Source organism: Limanda limanda, chromosome 21 (genome assembly GCF_963576545.1).
Source record: "Limanda limanda chromosome 21, fLimLim1.1, whole genome shotgun sequence".
NCBI classification, from domain to species: domain Eukaryota; kingdom Metazoa; phylum Chordata; class Actinopteri; order Pleuronectiformes; family Pleuronectidae; genus Limanda; species Limanda limanda.
Genome location: NC_083656.1, coordinates 20,144,666 through 20,164,138, shown reverse-complemented (window position 1 = coordinate 20,164,138; position 19,473 = coordinate 20,144,666). Strand labels below are relative to the sequence as shown.

Here is a 19,473-nt window from a genome sequence, read left to right as displayed (position 1 = left end):
AGAAGGTTGATAAATATGAAATCGATGTGCAATACTTATCTTCATGGACATTTTTTTTTCTTTTTCTCAGCTCTACCCAAGTGCCAACATTTTCCCAAAACTGCTTTGAACATGGAGACACAGAAAATTCTGAAAACAAATGACAGATGTTTTATCATTGTTTCTTGATTTGCCAGTTAAGGAACAGAACAGTGACCCCAAACCTTTGCATGATTACACCTCTCATGTCATATGAAATTACCCAAACTACATCAGAGCCAACTTGTAATCAGCTCGGATTAACCTTTATTATTCACAACAAAGTTCATGACCCCTTGTTTTCATGGCAGCGTTACAGGAAAACTCGCTACAGGGCTCCATGAATAATGAAAAATGTTAAATCAGCATTATGTCAGACATTCCTGTTGAATATGTTTTTATTACAGCACACAAAATAAAAATGACAAAAGTAGGAAAACGGTCAGGGTGTCTCACTGAGAACAACAAAGGTAAAGCTGTTAACATGTACCCTCTCTCCATCTCTGTTAAAGCAAGAACAACTGTCCCACCTTTTATCTGAATTCAAAGAATCACTAACATAAATTATGTTAAAACTTGATTTGTGCCATTATACTAGTAAATTTGTACTAGTAAAGGGTCAGATCAAGTCAGCAGGAGATTATGTGACCACATTTTATATTATATAAATCCACATAGATTTATTTGTTAAATATTTCCCTCAGGTACAGAGTAGTGAACCTGCACAGTTTCAATATTTCCTAAGTATTTGATAATTTTTTACCTATCCTCAACGTTCTTTAGCGAGCTTGTATTTGTTTAGACTCGTTCTGCTTACATTTCAGACTTGACTGTAATTCGAGTATTGGCTATTATAAGAGAATTTATGGTAAATTAGGCATGAATACCTGCAGGAGATGGAGAACTGAATGACACAGGCCTCCAGCAAGGAGAACCAGAATCCCTGCCACAAAAACTGATCTGTAAGTGTAACCACACTCTAGTTTGGATGTCTGCCTGTGTTGAATGGAGAGAAGGTACCAACATGAGTCACTGATCTCCTCATACTGCACTCATCTGTGTTCACCAGGTAAGCAAACAAAGAAAATTCAGAATCTTATTAATTACATATTTACTGTAGGTGTAGACGGAGGGGCATATCACAGTGTCAACCTCCAGTTCAGTTTGTTGCAGACAACCTGCTGTAATAGTTTCTTTACAAAATATGCAGTATATACAGTGGCATTTACAAGCAACTATTAAAAAGGCAAAATAAAAATCAAATAAAAATAAAAAGAATCATCAGCTTCAGTGCAAAAATGCTAAAAGTAGAGCACAGACCCGAAACATAAACATAATAGAAACAGTCTCATTACAAAATGATTTTATCAGGAGTCCTGTGCAAGTTTTAATTAATTACTCAACGTGCCTGTGAGGCTGTAAAGGAACCAATTATTATTGCTGTGCTTTGTGGATGTCTGTGGGTTATTTTATTCTAAAGCTTATTTTCACCCTGAGGAACAAAAAGAAAGAATTAAGAACGTGAAATATATAAGTTAATTAATACAAGTGTGAATCAAATCATTTGGGTGGACAGCTATTAACTTCGCATAAATAATGTCCACTACTGTACAGCTGAAGGATTTACCGAGGGAGGAAGAGGGCATGCTCTGTCACCTGCCACAGGAAACCTCCCTCACAGCTATGGAGTCGCCCAACAAAGCTTTAGTCGCAATCACTGAGTACAGCTAAAGGTCGTCAGATTAGACCAGGATGTGTTTGACTTGCCAGCTGGTCTGTGAACACTGAAATGTACCACCCAGTACTAACATGTCATCTGACTCTGAAACACAACATCTGATTACAGGCCTGTGACTTAAATTTGAGCTAAAGAAATGTAATCACAGCCAGTAGAGACGCTTGTTAGAAGTATTCCTGGCTTGGCTAATAAGACTGTCATGTGGTTGCTCCACTCTCCTGAAGGGATACCCTCTCTCTTTCTCAAATGAAATGCATACTGGAAACATATTGTGACACAACTGTCTTATGAAATGAAAGAAAACATAGGTTAACTATAATCGCATACTTCCACCAAGGGCCAACAGTTCCCTTAAATTCAGTCAAGCTGCACTAAATTGCACATAGTCATAGAAATAGACATGTTTGCTATCAAGATCCATGAATTATTCTCTGGGAAGAAGGTGAAAATGTTAAAAATCACCCTATCTCGCCAAGTTATCGAAAGTTAAAAAAATCCTGGATCAACCCCCAGATCCAAATTTGCAACAAAATTGAATGGGTTCTTCCCTGACTCATAACACATCCTTCAAACAAGTTCTGTGGTAATCTGTCCTTTAGTCTTTGCATACAATCAATCAAACAAGGGTTAAAATACAACCTTTATGCCGCTGCTGTCAGATAAACTACACAACAGATTATACTGAAGAATAACAGAGGCTGAGGTCTCACTGCTCTGTCTATTTGTTTACATCTTACATAGTGGGACCAGGCTTTTGGAGCAAGCTGTGCAACCAGATACAGACTGCATTTTAATACCAGGTGTCAGCTTGCTGTGACAGAGGCATACTTCTGATGTGCTGGCATCACAATTTGAAATGTTCTGACCTATGTCTGCATGAATTGCATTAGTTGGTTCAGGTGTTATGTTATGTTATGTGATCCAACTTCTACACACAAATCATTAAACACCTCTATTTATGACATTCTTCCAAGCAGAAAACATGTGACGTCTCAAACTTCAACCTGGGAGTCAAAGACTCACAATCACAAACTCGTCCATGTTGAGTCACTGTGAGGGTCTGTCTGCAAATTTTAAATGTACAAGAGGAGGAAGAAGAAAATGAGACAAAAAAACAAAGCTACAAATGAGAAAAGACAACACTCCACTCTTTTCATGAACATCAGTCTTTCAAGACGTCATCATCCACTCCTCTATTCTTCCACCAATCCATGACCTAAGCATTTCACACACTTGCACGGCCGCACACACAAACACACACGCATGTACACACACACACATGCAGTAACAAGAGTTCAGGTATTGGGACAATGAGCTTAACTTGGTCAGAGCCATCTAAGGCTACAGTCCCATAATTCTGGGGGCATAGACAGTAGGCGAAAACCATGTGGAAGCAGTGAGATTTTCCAGCAGAATCTGCAGCACATGTGGTCACACCAAAAAGTTCCAAAGCTTCACAAGCGTGCTTCTTAATGATTATGATTGTGCTGGGAGTTTATCTGACTATTCAGAATAAAATGATCCATGTCAATTAGTCGGCGCGTTTACAGAGAAAATGGTGTTATGGGTAAGAATTCATGAGAAATAAGTCCTAACATCAAGCAAGACGATTGCTTTAGCCAATTGTTGTCGAGAGGTGTGGTTGAAATTGAAAATAAAAAATTTTAACGTTACACTCAAAATCTGTACAGTTCTTTAAGCATCTGAATTTTCTCCAGACAGTAAATTAAATAATTTAAGATGAGGGAATCTAGATTACACTCATCTGATTACAGTCATTTATAAGGTCCATCTCTCTAGATTAACAATGATTTCCTCCAAATAAAAAGCTAAACAATGTGTTCCAGACACCATCCATCTAGAAGAGAGGTACTGTTATTTTGTTTATAGCACAGGTGTATCTACAGGAAATGGTTCATCCCATTTACGTGAGGGGCAGAAAGTGTTGTTGACCTTAACCTCATTGTGCCAGTACTTAGGAGTGTCACTTCCTGTGCTGTACCAGTCTCCCTCTGCAGCTACAATCATAGCACTCTCACCAATGTACAAACATAGCTTGTCTTATCATCATCATGAAAATACTACAAACATTTTTACTGTTCAGTCCAATAAAACTGTTAAGTGTGTGTGTGTTATTTACATTGGATATTCAATCTAGTTAAACAGTACGGGGAGGACAGGACTTCATACAGATCCTGTGTCTGCTTAATTTCCCTGCATGCCTTGTACAGTGTGTATTGCTGTGCCGTTGTGTGTGTGTGTGTGTGTTTGTATGTGTGTATGCCAGGCATCCGTCTCTTCCTGTTGTGTGTGTGTGTCTGTGTGTGTTTGCATGCATGCTTCATCCCCTCCTTGTGACAGCAATATGTGCGTGTGTGTTCATGAGGACATTCCGTTGACCAGGCTCCTCAGCTGTTTGACCACAGTCTCTATCAGCTTCTGTTTGTCTCTGTCGTTCTTCCTGAACTGGGAGAAAATGTTGTTCTTCTTACTGGTGTCCTTCATCCTGGAAACAGAGAGGCAGAGGCTGTCAGACAGATGTATTCTCTTCACTCTGCCTTAATTGTGACAAAAGAAACTTATGATATTATGAATTTAATTTAGGTCAGTAGACTTAAATTACGCTTTGTCTACGAGTGGAGGTGGAAGACTTTTCTTTTGAGGGCTGGTTTTGGGCATATTTAAGGTGCACCTGGTTCACTTGGGGGGGTTTGAGAGATTTCAATCAAACTCAGCAACTAGTTGGTTAATTTCATTTGTTTATTCATAACTTAAAAACAAAAAACAAACCAAACACATAAGTGATTTAATGTTGATTAAAAAAGTCTGAAGTAAGTTGTGAGGAGCCTACCTTATGTAAACATGGAAACAATATGTATGTAACGCGAAATTTTATGTAATAGAGTGAAAGGGATAAAAAGAGATACAAAATAAAAGTGTGTCCTGCTTGTTTCCTACTTAGTAGGTTTGGTAGTTCTCGAATAAAAGTGAGTGAGACGTAGTAATCACACAGCAGGATATATCCCTCTGTAACGTTATGCTACAGTTGCATATTTTTATCTGTTATTCACTATTTATGATATCCTATATGCAGTTCCCAGTTCGAAGGACTGAACCGGACAGAGAAATGCCCTCTCTGAGCGCCTATTCCCTATATCACAATAAACCCAAACACAACTACAATTCTACGATTAATGTGACAAGTGTGTTAAGCCAGCGGAGTTGTCCGGCTGACGGGGGCTGGTTAGAGCACTAACGGCATGTGTGTACGGTCACATACGTTATAACGAACTTTCATAACGGCGCTAGCGTGCTAGCCACCATGCTAACTGCGGTGGTAACGGCGCAAAAACCCGCTGTCACGACATTAATTCCACGGCTATCATGACACTGTTTCTCAAATACCGTCAGGTTAGAAGCAAACACGGGTAGTAGTTAGTATCGGGAGTCCCTGCTGACTGTGTGTGGAAGCTGGGGGGGCAGCTAGCTGCCTCCTAGTAGCTTCAAGCCGTGGAAATTAGCAACGCAGTTCGGAACAAGACCGGGGAACCGCTGCGCTAAGAAACGATAACATCAGCATTTTGACCCGCTGGGCGTCACTTTATTTTATTTAGTTGCAATCGTTCACTGTGTGTGAGGAAAGCCGGGAGGAGGTAAATAAACAACGTGGACTTCTTCTGAGAACTCATGAGGTAGGCTTCTCTAAGCTCGTCTTCCATTGCGCCACCTACTGTTCTGGTGGTGAATTGTTTTTCAGCGCCCCAGCCTCGCACAAGCATAAATGAGAAAGAGTCAGTCGGATCCGTCCGTCTGTCCGTAACAGATTTGGAGTAGCATACTGGAGCCTTAAGGAACTCCAGGCCTCACTTGCCTCAGTTAAGGTCAGTGTTCATGATTCAACAATAAGAAAGACACTGAGCAAAAATGGCATTCATGGGAGAGTTCCAAGGCGAAAGCCACTGCTGACCAAAAAGAACACAAAGGCTCGTCTCACATTTTCCAAAAAACATCTTGAGGATCCCCAAGACTTTTGGGCAAATATTCTGTGGACTGATCAAAAAAAAGTTGAACTTTTTGGAAGGGTTGGGTCCTGTTACTTCTGGCGTAAAACTAACACAGCATTTCATAAAAACAACATCATACCAACAGTCAAACATGGTGGTGGTAGTGTGATGATCTGGGGCTGCTTTGCAGCTTCAGGACCTGGATGACTTGCCATAATTGATGGAACCATGAATTCTGCTCTCTAACAGAAAATCCTGAAGGAGAATGTCCGGCCATCAGTTCGTGACCTCCAGCTCAAGCGCACTTGGGTTATGCAGCAGGACAATGATCCGAAACACAACAGCATTTCCAACTCTGAATGGCTAATAAAAAACTAAATGAAGGTTTTGGAGTGGCCTAGTCAAAGTCAAGACTTAAATCCGATAGAATTGCTGTGGCATGACCTTAAACAAGCCATTTATGCTCGAAAACCATCCAATATTGCTGAATTAAAAGAACTCTGCAAAGAAGAGTGGTCCAAAATTCCTCCACAGCGATGTGAAAGACTCATTGGCAGTTATCGCAAACATCTGATTGCAGTTGTTGCCGCCAAGGGTGGCACAACCAGTTATTTGGTTTAGGGGGCAATTACTTTTTCACAGAGGGCCAAGTAGGTTTGGATAGACTTTTTCACTTAATAAATGAAATCATCATTTAAAAACTGCATTTTGTATTTACTCTGGCTATCTTTGTCTAATATTAAAATGTATTTGTAAGTGTGGCAAAAATGCAAAAAAATTAAAAATCAGGAAGGGGGCAAATACTTTTTCACAGCACTGTATGATCAACCATGCTAAAAGTAAAAAAAAGTTGAATAGATGAAAATTAACAATTGGTTTATAAAAATGTGATTACGCATAGTCAAACAATTAGGCAGCATTTGTGCTGAACTTAAGAATAGGAAGTAGAATCAATCCTAGATGTGAGAGTGTGTGTGTAGAAGACAAAAAAAGGATAGGAAGCTGCACCTACCCCCGGTAGACTCTGAGTAGCAGCAGCGGAAAAACAGTAGACAAAATAGGATTTAGAGGAGCAGTTAGAAAATCTTTACCGAAAAACAGAGGGGGAGGAAACAAGCAGCCACATTCAAATTCAATCAAGATTGAGACCTTATTTAAAGTAGAGCATGCAAACTAGTGAATGTAAAGTCAATGCACAGTCCAAACATTGGGCTACATGCACCAGCCCCTTAAGAGCTCGACGTGGACATTCACATGAACCTTAAAGCCTTTTTTGAGAAAATTGGATTGATTTTAATTTTTAAACATTCAAGTCCATATACCCAGATTAATCTGAGAGCAACTTTGAAACCAATCACAGACTCTTGACTCATCAGTGTCTAAATAAAATGGCACTGAAAACTTTTAGGTTCAAAAGACATTTTAGCTGATTTGTTTCCTGGTTCACAGATCACGTCCCGAGTAGTGTTGCAATATGGAATGCACTCACTTCTCAAGTAGAGCCAGGGCAGTGGCTGGATTCACTCTCAGGTATTTGGAGGTTGGCTGGCCGTAATCTGCCAGATAGGTTGACCAGTCCCACACCATGAACAGGTCCAAGAGCTATGAAACACACACAGCGGTATACAATGTTTAGATATAAACAAATGAGAAGCACTGATCATCACATAATTGATTCTGTCCTTGATTCTACGGACATTTGGGAGTTTTCACACTCCTGAGATGTTTTACTGTTGCAAAGTTGAGGCCAGAACCAGAATCCTGAAACTACATGGTCAACCCATATGTCATAGGTTAACAACTTGTTTGTAAGTGTTCAATCATGAGATAGGTCTACAATATAATTTAAACAACAAAATGAATTAAATCTATGGTAGTAACTGGGGTGCAACTATCAAGCGAAACAGATTCATAGTGACGGCAGCTGAAACTATGAGGTCTGAATCTCATATGCTAGGTGTATGCTAGTGCCAATAACTGGAAAAACTGGACTTCCATTTGATCTTGTGCATTTCCTATACAGAGATGTCAACTTTCAGGCTGAAAAGAGAGGTTTGGAGTTACCACTTGTATATGATTGTTTGGGAGACACCTTCCAATTTTTTCCTTGTGGAGGTTGAGGTGACCGGTGTGTCGGTGCATGAGCGAGATAGCGAGAAAGCAAGATGTGACAGGATGAGCTCTATGAATCAATGATCTACTATGATGAAAGACTAAATATCTTCATATATGGCCCAGGACGTATTTTGCACACAGCAAAAAGCATGTGGCCACTTAAATCCATGACCACCTCTGAAATGTGGTGTTATTGGATCTCATTATGTACTGCGGACACACTTGGGTGCATCCAGACCTGAATTTAGTGCTAACCACTTGTTATCCGGTTTGAATGGGGTGGGGTCAATGTCAGTTTCTGTACGTCCTGACTAAAACCCAATCCTCCAGGTTTTCAAACTAAAACAGGGCCTGCAGCATTTCCAAAATTTTAGGGGCTCAAAATCTTAGGAGCAGTGTGGATGGCTGACAAATGTAGCAGAAGTTAAGTGTTTAAAATGTCTAAATTAGTGTGGATGTAGCCAGAGACACAGAGAGCAGGCAGAAGATTGAGAGTTGCAGAGAGAAGAAGATAAGGGGGGTGCCTCTTCTCCTACATGATTAGTGTTAAGTGTGATCAGGAACATTTAAAATGACCACCCCACGACCCCTGGATAACCTGATGGAGATGACCTCCCTGCCCCACCCACACACACAAAGTATGCTAATGTCACAGGGTGAAACAGCTGGGTGTTTGGGTCACGTTGAAAGAGCGGTGAAAGAACAGCTTAGTGATAATAGCATTATTCAGCTGACTGAGAGACTCTGACACACAGAGAGGGGCTTAGCAACAATGCCACGATTCTCACCTGGAGCTAAGTGATGAGCAGGCACGTAGAGGAAGCCACTCACTGATCTCACCACAGTTCACAACACTTCATAGGATCCAAGTGATTTGGTACAATTACAACTAGCAACTATCATTATTTCTAATAGTTATGGACATATTGTATCCACCAAATTTATTATCGAGACCTGGGAGCATATTACTTGATTGTTCGACTTTGGCCTGAAGTTCTTGCTATAGTTGTCTACACAGTTTTCTTGTGCAATTATTAGTGACATTTCAGATGTGCAAACTAAATGGATAGCTATACTGATGATAGTTTATCAATCATGAACTTCAGCTAAGGATCCCTTCGTTGTGGTTATTTTAGAATAATGACCCACTTTAACAGCAGAAAGCGGCTCCTTCCGTATTGGCTGCACCATCCTCAGGTTTCAAAAGAGCCATATTGCAGTGCCATGTATTTACTGCTGCTCTCAGTCCAGCACGGTTCCCACAAACCCCCATCTCCAAAGGACAGTACTTTTTCTTTCTAACAAGCCGTTGCTTGCTGTATTTGCAAAACTAATCTTATGTTGACAATGTGAACCTCACGTAAACAGACTGATGAAGTTAATATTTTTTCTCTCTTGATATCTAACCTTGCCTGTATCCAGCTGCTGCAATGGTGAAAATCTCCCCCTGTGGGATTTAAGTGATTCTATATCTGACAAAAACAGTGTGTAATCTCACAGGATCCTGCTGGGCAAGCTGAGTCATGTTATCATACGAGTGAAATAGTAAACACCTCTGTGTTGTGTGAGGGGTAGTCCACTGTCACTGTGCAAGGGTTCACAGGTAAGAATACAGAACAAGATCTACTGGGAGTCATTATGTTCACAGCTTGCGCCAAACTCTCATCATCAATTTTTAAAATGAGTTTGAGTACAGAGCCGGGGGTACAAGCAGCCGAAACTGAGTTTTATGGATTCCTGGGTTCTTCATTAGACGTGAGGTGTCAGTGAAGAACTGGCATGTTGCCACCACAACTTGCAACTGTATAACCTGCAGAAAATTGCCTGGGTCACATTAGCAGCATTAGCTGCATGTGTGCATCCCAAAACGTCTTGCTTTTCATTTAGGAACTCATGAGACAGCATCAGACGGGAGTCTCAGGTGTGTCTCAGCAATGCTAATCTTCTAGAGAATCGGAGTCTCGCTTTTATCCTCCCTGTGCTGCATGCGGTTCGCAGCAAAATAGAAGATAAAAAAATATCACAACACAGTTTCAATGTCTATATGTTGTATATGTTACAAAAAAATAATATTTGGAACACTTCCTTATCCGTTATAGAGTAAAACACTCTGAATACACTCTGACTCAATCCATGTATATGTTTTAACAAGATTTTTGTGGACCAGAAGATGCACAGCTTCCCACAGTACAGTCATGGCATTAAGTAATCCAGCTCACTGACTTGGTCAATGTTTATAACAATATGTTTGTTTGAGCATGTATTATATGGATTCAAATAGTACAATTAGGTATTATAAAAATAAAATGCCTGAAAAATACTTGCATATTAAAACAAAAAATAGTTCATACACATAAAGAAATGAAAATTGTCATTAAAAAAACCCTCCATAAATGAGCTAGTTTCTTTTAAGTTGTAGGATATCTCTGAATGTAATTGTGGTGAGGTTATAATATGTCCTCTGAGCAACACTATGTCTTCAGGGCAGGCTGGAAGCTACAATGACGAGACAGACTGGGGCTAGCTCCTTAGCAGGCTAACTTCAGGAGAAGCAGTAAAGTAATAGAAGCAATATGAGAGTTAACTCTGACGTTACATTACACCATGGACTCCTCTTGGTTAGTATAAATTAAGTTGCATGCTGCACTTACATTTCTGATTGGTTGGTAAAGCTAATCTTAACTATATAGCAATAACAAAACCTACAGGTTATTTAAGACCATTTTGTTAAATGGCGCATTTAATGACTGAGGTGTGATATGTTATTAACTGTGAATGGTTTTAATTGATACATTAACATCAACCCTACTGCAACAACTACAAAAATCCATTCAAATCTCCAGCACTTTATAGAAATTCCCTCTATCACACACAAGTTTTGCTTTTCAGTCACTAAAGGCTTACAGGATAACAATCTAAAATGCAGTTACAGCTTAGAAATTTAAAGCCATAAGATAAAGAGAAAGTAAAAGGATGACCTGTGTGTAACCTCAGCCTATGGATGCCTCCAAACCCCTTTACCCAAGGCTGGGATTAATAGGTCAACCAAGCAGCATGTATGAAAGAGAACGTGGACACATCTTGTCTAATGAGGTGCATCACAGGAAACCTAAGGTCTCCTCAGAATAATATACATTTTGTATGGGAATTTAGGCATTTAAGCAATTTGTCGAGATTGAAAAATATATTGTATTTGGAACGAAACCATTTTTGTATCCAAATATAAAAAATATAATAATACTACTAGTACTACTACTACTAATAATAATAATAATAATACAAAAGACATTGCAAAGTTCAACATTTTACCTTAAATTTTGTGGATAAGTCAGTCAACATAATATAAATCAACCGTTTGGATCATCAATTAAGTCCTTCAATTTTTTCTATTTCTTATTTTCTATTCTTTTAATGAAACTATTGTAGGTAAGTTGCAGTGCGAGTTGTGTAAAACTTATACTCAGCGGCTGATTTCTGGTAGGATTTCCCTGAAAGAACTCAAAATATTCATTCTTTATTTATTTATATTTGGAGCTTTAGCTTTACATATATGTTGAATTGCTTGTTGAAATATTTCACATGTTGCGACTTGACTGAAACTAAGACGTTGTTATCCTTTTCATGACATGACATGGATTTATCAGGAAATGACGCCCATAAATCTTACTTAGGTCAGCTAAATAAATAAGACCCTTTCAAGTCTTTAAAACCTGAATTTAACTCACGTCATGCCATGTCAGCTTTGAAACCTCCTTTAGGCCTTAAAAGCCCCTGGACTCAGTTAACACAAGAAACACACCAATACTACACACACACACACTATGTATAACATAAATCTAGCAATATGCCTTCATGTGCACATTGCTTACTACTGGTTTTCCTTTGTTTTGCTTTAAGATTTTAATTTAATAAATAGAGAGGGAAATTTGATTCATCCACAGTACTTTACTAGTCGCGATCTTACTTTTTTCAGTGGGCTTGCAGTGATTTCAAGAAACTCCCTCAGTATAGTGCGGTGACCTGGACTGGATGAAGCACTAAGCCTCCACCTCAGGCTCAGATTAACAGGTCAACACAGACTCAAGTTAATGAGACGAAGCAGCACTTTACATACCAGTGGTGTTTACAACAAAAAGGGAAGGGGGGCAATGTGTGTGCGTGTGTGTGGGTGTGTGTGTGTGTGTGTGTGTGTGTGTGTGTGTGTGTGTGTGTGTGTGTGTGTGTGTGTGTGTGTGTGTGTGTGTGTGTGTGTGTGTGTGTGTGTGTGTGTGTGTGTGTGTGTGTGTGTGTGTGTGTGTGTGTGCGTGTGTGTGTGTGTGTATGTGTGTGCCTGGTTGGTGGGGGGCTGTTTTCATGAGCAGGTGAACTACAGTACAGGTGAAAGTTGAAAAGGCCAGTGAAACACAATATTGCTGGTTGTGATAAAGTGAGGTGAAACGTGGGGCAGCTGAAGTACAAAAAAAATGTATGTAGGAGAAACACATTACACATACTGGAAGATGATTTGGATAAATCGAGCAGAAAATGTGAGCTTTTAATGAAATAACAACAAACGTTTGCTGATAAGTCTGTTTAAACAAGTAACTTTAGCTCAGGGAGAAACTTTACCTGTCGTAGATCGATGAAGGCTAGCTGGAGTGTGTCTCCTTGGAAACCAGGGACGGGCTCAGAGCTGGCAAACACTGAGAAAAAAGATAACTTAAAACTTGCAGTATACAGTACACAAAGCTAGTGTCAAAAATTGCAGCTCCAAATCTTCTTTTTACAACTGGGATCATGTAAAACGACAGTGTTTATGTACCCTATTTAAACTCGGAGCTAAGTCACGAAAGGAACACACATCAGTCTTACAAATGCACCGTGTTACCTGCTTCATGCCAATAAAGACCACTTCCTCTTAAGCCGGCAACTTTAATCAATAAATTAGAATGACCTGTGACATCAGAATGTTTCTAATTTTTAATGATGTGATATGTACTGAGCAAAACATTTGACACTTTAATAAAAATAAACTTCTCAGTACTTTGACAAGCATTTTTTTTGCAAAATTCGCAACTTTTCAATATAAAAGCTAGGTAATTCTCCTTGAAATAAAGCATAACAGCAAAAATAAAACGAAACAATGATAGTTGTGCTTTTACTTTGTAGAGAAATTGTTAAATAGGAAGTGATTTTATGTACGTTGTTGCCATGATGGGGATCAGGATCCATGACACCTGTGAATGTCTGTTTCAGTCCAATGTGGTTAAATAAAAATGAAGATATTAAAAGGATCCTGTAGGCCAAATATTATTCCTTATGGGCCACATTTCTCTTTGATTAATAAGTTTTGCCACTCTGTTGTCACTAAGAAGACAATTACAGTACATTTCACAAAAATATCTGCAGTGACTGCACCAATTACATGTATGCATGTACCTCAATGTACATTTTAACTTTCGCTTTCACACATGTTTAAAACAGATATTGGAAATGTGTTTTTCCTGTCAGTCAGAGATCTAAAAAAATCAATTAATAAATCAATTAGCATTAAAATGATGTCTTTCCAGCTCTAACTAAATAAACCTAACTATTACACATATTTATACTCACATTCACACTGAATGACATCTAGGTTGAATTGCTGAATGGCTCCCATACTGATCTGTTTGAGTTCCGTGTCCAGCAGCATTTGCATCAGTGATATGGAGAGATGCTTACAGGCTGACATACAAGCTGTCTGGGCCACTTTACCCTGCAGAGAGAGAGACAGCGGGAGGGAGAGGTGTGAAGACAGAGGGAAGAGATGGAAACGTGTGGGAAAGATTCGGATGGGGATGAGGAAAGAGAATGAGGAAACAAAGGAAGGAAAAGAGGTTGAATGAGGTCATTGACAGGGGTGAACATGAATAAAAAAAAGGGAGGAGGACATTGTGGACAGAAATGATTTGGTCAGGATAAAGCGAGTAGGAAGGGCAGATGAGTAAAAAGGAAGAGAGTGAAGAGATATAAAAGAGAAAGTTTGAGCCAATTGGCAAAGGAGTAAAAGGTTAAATGGCAAAAGACCAGGAGAAACGTTTGTGAGAAGAATATACAGGAGAAAAATAGATATAGGGGATAAAGAGCAAAGATGAAAAAATATAATTCAGCGTTAGGTCTTGGCTTCACCTTGAATTCTAGATTTTAAAAAATCAAAAGCAGTCAGCAATTTATTAAATCTACTAATTAGCCCAGGGGTCAGGAACATATGGGCTGTAAGTTCTAACGTTTTTTTGACACATACTTTTCTGCGTAACCCCCCCAAAAAAAACCTCTGCTCCTAAAATGCTGAGCGAACTTTCCTCTGAAAGGGCAGCACAAGACTGGAGTATAGAGAGAAAGCACTCACTGCATGCACAGTCAACCTACTCTACAGTATATATATATATATATATATATATATATATATATATATATATATATATATATATATATATATATTAAATCAGAGCAGACACTTAAGTGGTGCACAAAGCTTTAAACATTATGCATGATGTTGAAAAGGTTTTATTGGCACAGTCAATAGACTGTAAATAAAGACAGATGACATGTCCTCCCACTGTTAAAAACTTTCAGGGATACAGAGTGCTGAGATCGTGATACATGGATTCATGCGCTGTTCAATCATCCAATTTTTTTTATTTTTTACGTTTCTTTGCCTTGATTATACTGATAATGACATTTCCTTCAGTGGCAAACACAACAGGAAATAACATCAATGACCACTGACCATTGATTAATGTAGATACAAGACATACTTCTAAAGCTAAGAGAATGTTCCCAATTACAAATTGTACATCTGTGAGTCATTTACATGAAATATGTTATGAATTAATAAAGAAAAGCTTTAGCAAACAGGTTTGTATAATGTGCTAAGAGCCGGGCGATAAAATGCTAAAGATAATGATCCCAGAATAACTTTTCCTCAATAGAAATATAAGACATGGTCGATATAACTCATATACCCATCCGTGTTTTTACAGACGACAAGGAATATAAGTCAATAATAATAACGAATAGCTCCACGCTAATTCAATCATATGGTTGGAATAGAGTTAAAGCCTCGTCAGGTTAGGGTGACGCACACAGTACAGAGCGTAGAAGTAGCAGCCGGTAGCAGCACACGTGCTAAAGTGTGTGCTATTGCAGTCGTGCCTATGAGTACAACAGTCGTGTGAGGGAGATAAAAGAGAAAATGACAATAGCAATGTTAACAAAAACTCGAACGAAGAAAACTACGCCAACGAACATAGATCAAGGCTCAAAAGACGAGGACATTGTTGAAAAGAAGGGTAAGAGGAAAAGGAAGTGCAGATACTTTGGCTACTTTGGTAATATCGCTTATCTTTTTTACCTTCTGAAGCAGAAATGACTGAAATAGTGATTTGATTTATATCGTGATATATATCGATATGACTGATATCGATATGACATATCGCCCAGCCCTACATTTGCTATTAATCTAATTAATAGCATTAACATAATGCAGGACAATTCATCCACTTCAAAAGATGAAAAGGTTCCCAACCCCTGGACTAACGTAATGAACAGCTACTGTGCAAAAGCAATCCTTGCGCATCAAACAATTCAATCTATACTGGATATTTTTAAGACATTCAACATTTCACGTGTCACAAATATATAATAAAGCATGCTTTGATGACTGAAATCTCTCACTATGAGATATAACATTGTTTACGGTGCCGTTAATATACCAAGATGTGATCTTTTCAAAACACCATACACAATTAAAACCAGATTCCAACACATGCAGATGAGGCACAACACAATATCAATCAATAACCATACACATACAATGCTTCACATACTTATACAGCATCATGTTTACAACTCCAAATTGAAATTGAATTGTGAGTTTTTCCATTACTTGATGTGTTCTTGACTTTGCTCTTTTTGTGAGCAGTCAGGTTTTAACTTCAAAGTATGAGTTAAATGTTTGAGGTGAACAGGGACAGCAGATCAACACAAGTCATTCTCACAGATAATCATGCAATAAGTCTCACAGGGGTTATGTGGAAAATTATACAGAGTAATTTGTGTAATCAAAGGTATATGAGTGAGTGTTTAACTTCCTTTGTTGCAGCCCAACAACATCTCTGTTACTATCCTTCATGCTAATAAGTGACTAGCAGAAAGACAGCAGTGATAAATGATGCGCAGCATTAAAACCTGCCTATTCACTCTTAACGCTTTTTCATCCTTAGATATTTGTAGTTTTTTTTATTTTTGCATTTGTTGCATGGTTGAAAAGTCGTCAACACGCCCACTCGCTCAAGGTGAATCCTGCTGATGAGTTTTTACCAGGAGGCTGATTGTAAAAATTCCGGGGAAAGTACATATAGGCTCTCATGCGCACATTTTTCATTCTCACATACAGCCCCTCCGGAGAATGTCCATAAATCAGAGCATGTCTGAAAGCTGCTTAACAGAAAGGGTGAAGAAGGACAGAGAGGACATGCTTTCCTACTGTTTTCTTCACTATAAACTAGACAGAAAGCTTTACGAAAACAAACAGCACTTTTTTGGTGCAATGTTTTGGTGTGTAAACACCTTCTAAAAAAAAAAAGCTTGTAGTGTATGCAGTCCCGTTGCCTTGGCAGCAAGTTGGAATGAAGTCAAATGCAAATTGCAACAGCGTTTGCAGCTTTTCCAACTCATTGTGTACATGTGTCTCCTGCTTCTCTGTATCAACAACTGGGGGCTGAGCATTTTCTCAAAAGCATTTCTATGAAGTGTGCTTTTACTTCTTTAAGTAACACAAACTGTACAATGACGTCATATGAAAGCAAAGGATGTACGATTTAAATACAATATGCATCCCAAATGCATTCACTCAATAGTTATATAACAACCTTTCATATCTCCCCAATATCTGATTAGACAAAAAAGCACAGGAATTAATTAAGGATTTAAAAAAATGTATGTATTAGTTGAATAATAAATAGCTGAAAAGCAAAAAAGTAAATGTTAACACTTTTCTTCAAGTGTTTTCACTAAGTGTTACAAAAGGAGCCAGACCAACCAACAAGCCCGGGGTAGTGGAACTTCCACTGTCAAACATCAGCATGCTTTTCATCTCCCCACTGCCTGTCAGATGGCAGCACAGTTTTGTAACAGTCAGGCAGGAATACTCACCGACATCGAGGCATGGTCATTGTTGTTATTCTGAGCAGACAACCCCAAACCAAGCAAAAATGGAAGAGGGGGAGGGAAGGAAGGAAAGGACAGGAAAAGAAAGGTGGCAACAATAAATGGACTGGAGGAGGTAAATTCAACTAGCGATATTTTGCATGCTTAACAAGTCAACATAATAAAGGAGTAAAGCAAATCAGTTCAAGCACAGTTCTACTGCAGAAGGTGTGGATGGGAGACAAAAGATATTCTTGGGAAACATAAAACTGAGTTAAATTCGGACAGGGTGGAGAGAAAAGCAGGCAGGCGGTCCATAGCGGTCCAACCAACAGGCTGCAGCTGGCAGCCAAAACACACATTGACTGACCAAGTCCTTCAAACTTTACTATCTCCAAATGTGCCTCATCCAGTTATAGATGATGGCACCCTATGAGTCAGTAACAGCACTGTTCCCATGCATAACCACAGACCACCAATGCAACACACTCAGTTCAACTGCAAAATCACAAAATCAATTCACTTTCAGATAGTAGACACACTTTAATAGGGACGTGATGTAGCAAGACAGGGATTGATGGAACACGGAAAGAAGGAAGGAATTATCACATTCCTAATATTCAAAGCCAAAAATCAAAAAGACAATGTCCCACAGAGAGAGGTGCCGGGTTCAGTGGGTCAAAGTTAGTAGGGGGATTAGACTCACTGGAAGGTGTGTGAAGACCTGGAAGGTGGACCGCAGGAAGTTGATCAGATCCATGAGGTATCCAGATGCGCGACCATCTGACTCAGTCATGCCCCATTCATAGTCTGCAAGCTGGATAAACTCGTCAATTTTCTGGTTGAGTTTGGTATAGATTTCTCCCTCTGCAGCATGACGAGCGTCCTGAAAAACATTCGCAATTTGTCAGACTTGAAAAAATCTCTTTCACAAAAACAACAGAAATAGTGTTTGTATAAAACCATTTGGGCTTGTGTGTAGAATTTTGGATATAATGGAAAGCAATAATGAGACATTATTCTAACAACAAACTTCACAGTTAACACAAAGACAAAATGAAGACACAAAGAAGAGTCCACATTCAATTTACCTTAAATGTGGATAAGCCATAGAGTCTTGTGGTGTGTACCGTTTCAGGGGAGACATTGGTGATGTTTGTTATAAACTCCTCCAAATACCTGCAGGCCTGCTCCAGGTGGGTGGTATTTATGATGATCTGCACCAGCTATAGAAAGAATGATGCAATTTCAGACGTAACATATCTCAAACCTCTGTTGCTTTGTGCAACTGACTAGTAACAGCAGTGTTGTTCCCACCTCAGTCAGTCCTATGTGAGGTTTCTTGATGAGGTTTTGCAGACAGCTGCTGAGTGTTCTTGTCAGCAGCAGGTTGGTGGATTTCCGCAGCATGTCATCAATCTCTGTTGAACTGGATACACAAACTAAATTTCAGTTCTCAAGCTGCACAACCAAGATATATATAATCAGGCAAGACTCAACGTATATGGAAGTGTTCTAGTTTCCATCATGAATAACTCACACTGAGCTTAAGGTAATTATACAGTGACATACCTGCGGTGTAGTGACTCCGAGAACTTGAGGCTGGCATAAATGAACTCTTTGACCTGTGTGTAGATCACAGGGACAGACTGGGACATTGGCAGCTTCTTCGGAAAGTCCTGCTGCATATGGACACAGACACACGTTCACAAAACACAGAACTGGCATTAAAGGACTCACTAATTAGTAAGTTAGTCATTTTAAACTCTGCTTCTAAAGATATTCAGTTTTTTTTATGTTTAATTGTAATAATTAAATGACAACCCCCGCGTCCATTCTTCAAAATGCTATAACTCAAATGATTTTCTGTGAATTACCAAGACTGCCATGATCATCTGATGAACCAAAATATTTGAACATTTGCTTTGTGAATATTTGCTCTTAACTAACTTTGTACTTCTCTGGTATGTGTCTATATGTGTGTAGAATTAAGTAATAAAATGCATTCAATGTAAAGCTAGAGCGTAAGAGTATATGGTACTTGAAGCTGTTACCTTCTCTATCTCGGCATCATGGAAGGGAAAGCGACTGACAACCACTTTATACTCATCCTCTGTCTCCACTGGGATGGGACTGTAGGTATCCGACTCAAAGATCTCCCTGTGGAAAAGAACACTGTTTAGTGTTGTGTACACTTACATTTTTGGTAGGAGTAGTGGAACTTTCTTTCTTTCTTTCTTCTACACAATATGTTTTTGGTGGTTCACATCAAATTTCCTCCAAAGAAAACATGCTTTGGGTGTATTATCTTGTAGTAATCAGTGACAACAATCACTGCCAATATTTAAACAAAGACAACAATAGGAAAGAAACACCCCTTTATCTGACAGCTTTTGTTATTAAGGAGGGGCCTCAGCTAAGATGGTTAAG

At 39.0% G+C, this 19,473-nt stretch overlaps 1 protein-coding gene across 3 annotated transcripts in view; it reads right to left on the bottom strand.

Moving 5' to 3' along the window:
• Nucleotides 1–398: 398 nt before the first annotated feature.
• Nucleotides 399–19,473, bottom strand: part of exoc6 (exocyst complex component 6) — a 43,382-nt gene continuing 24,307 nt past the window's right edge. For 2 of the 3 annotated variants that reach the window (XM_061094667.1, XM_061094669.1), the window contains exons 15-23: nt 19,098–19,203; nt 18,616–18,725; nt 18,361–18,472; nt 18,135–18,269; nt 17,750–17,929; nt 13,468–13,609; nt 12,484–12,557; nt 7,250–7,362; nt 399–4,262 (exon numbers count right to left, since the gene is read on the bottom strand). In XM_061094667.1, the coding sequence (XP_060950650.1) occupies nt 4,136–4,262; nt 7,250–7,362; nt 12,484–12,557; nt 13,468–13,609; nt 17,750–17,929; nt 18,135–18,269; nt 18,361–18,472; nt 18,616–18,725; nt 19,098–19,203 (1,099 nt within the window). In that variant the 3' untranslated portion in view covers nt 399–4,135. The remainder of the gene's footprint in view (nt 4,263–7,249; nt 7,363–12,483; nt 12,558–13,467; nt 13,610–17,749; nt 17,930–18,134; nt 18,270–18,360; nt 18,473–18,615; nt 18,726–19,097; nt 19,204–19,473) is intronic. The other variant, XM_061094670.1, reaches the window with a different exon arrangement.